The sequence below is a fragment of the Salvelinus sp. IW2-2015 genome, unplaced genomic scaffold (genome assembly GCF_002910315.2).
Source record: "Salvelinus sp. IW2-2015 unplaced genomic scaffold, ASM291031v2 Un_scaffold1540, whole genome shotgun sequence".
NCBI classification, from domain to species: Eukaryota; Metazoa; Chordata; class Actinopteri; order Salmoniformes; family Salmonidae; genus Salvelinus; species Salvelinus sp. IW2-2015.
Window position 1 is genome coordinate 15 of NW_019942974.1, and position 1,520 is coordinate 1,534.

General features: G+C 36.3%; 1 protein-coding gene across 1 annotated transcript; it reads right to left on the bottom strand.

Annotated features, from left to right (window-relative positions):
• Window positions 1-486: 486 nt before the first annotated feature.
• Window positions 487-1,506, bottom strand: LOC139024465 (trace amine-associated receptor 13c-like). The gene has a single exon (XM_070439290.1). The coding sequence runs from the start codon at window positions 1,504-1,506 to the stop codon at window positions 547-549; it is 960 nt and encodes a 319-aa protein (XP_070295391.1). The 3' UTR covers window positions 487-546.
• Between the last annotated feature and the right edge of the window lie 14 nt (window positions 1,507-1,520).

A 1,520-nucleotide genomic window follows, 5' to 3' on the forward strand; every position in this document is an offset into this window, starting at 1 on the left:
GTTAGGTTTTTTCACACCCAACAATTTCCTGTGTATCAAGAATGGTCCGTCACCCACAGCACAAAGGATTAGAGGCAATATGGGCCAGCATCCCTGTGGAACACTTTCGACACCTTGTAGAGTCCATTCCCTGACGAATTCAGGCTGAATTGAGGGCAAAAGGGGGTGCAATTCAATATTAGGTAGTTGTTCCTAATGTTTTGTACACTCAGCTTATAATGATTTATGACATCCTCAAAATGTGCTTTCAGAAAACGTACAAACTATTTATCATTAAATATCATGGAACTACCACAGACATTGGTATTTGGAATATACAACCCAAAATAACTACAATGTATTTTATAAAACAAGCTTATGCCTTCTGCTAGTCATTCTATTCCAATCCAGACAAATCATTCTGTATCAACACCACATGTATCTTTTGACGAGAACACTGAGATAAGTAATGCCAGAGTATTGTTACATGAAAGAAGCAATTACAACAATTGTTTAACAAAACCATATCAAACCTGTTTGTCAAAATGGGGAATTAAAACATAGGAACTATGAACACCTAAACTGCACAGTTAAAATAAGTTTAGCTGTCACTTTGAACCATGGATAAAATAAAGCATAAATGATTGGATTAATTAAGGAATTAACAAGTGGCAGAAAGCTGATGATGAATGACGATACATTTTCACCTAAAAAAGATAGAACGAAAGTAAAGAGAGATGGAGTCCAACAAATGAGATAGTTGAAAACAACAATAGACAGAGTTTTTGTTGCTTTTCTCTCAGACTTATTTTCCTGTGCAGTTTTAACACCAGACTCACTGGATGCCTCTTTTGAAAATACCTTTCTGGCCTGTGATCTGGCCACCACAAAGATTTTCAAATAAAGTGTTATAATAATAGAGCAAGGGACAACCATTTGAATTACAAGGCTAATGAAATTACCCCACATAAACTCTTCAATAATAAAACATTCTTTCAAACACCTACTTGGTACCTGTACATTTACAAAGTTTTTTATAATAGCAGCATCGTATATGATACAACAACACCAGTTGATGGATATACAACACATCGTTCTTGTTATTGTTATTTTAGAGTAATACATTAAGGGATCACACACAGCAACATAGCGGTCAATAGATATCAAGACCAAATTGCCCAGAGATAAAGAAGTACACAAAAAAGAGATGTAGAATTGAAACACACAGAAATATTCCCCAAAACTCCAGCATGATTCCATTATTGCTGCAGTCGTTACTGGTATCACAATCAGTCCCACGAGGAGATCTGACACAGCCAGAGAGAGGATGAGCAGGTTGGTTGGAGTGTGGAGCTGCTTGAAGTGAGAGATGGAGATGATCACCAGTACGTTCAAAAATACTGTAACCGCTGAAATCAATGAGATGAAGAAGTAGATTGCTAAGTGAATTGAAGTCAATGGTGAAGCCTTTCTGCAAGAAGAGTTTCTATCTTGAAAACAGTATTGAACATCTTCGTGTTCCTCCATTTGTAATAAAAGGT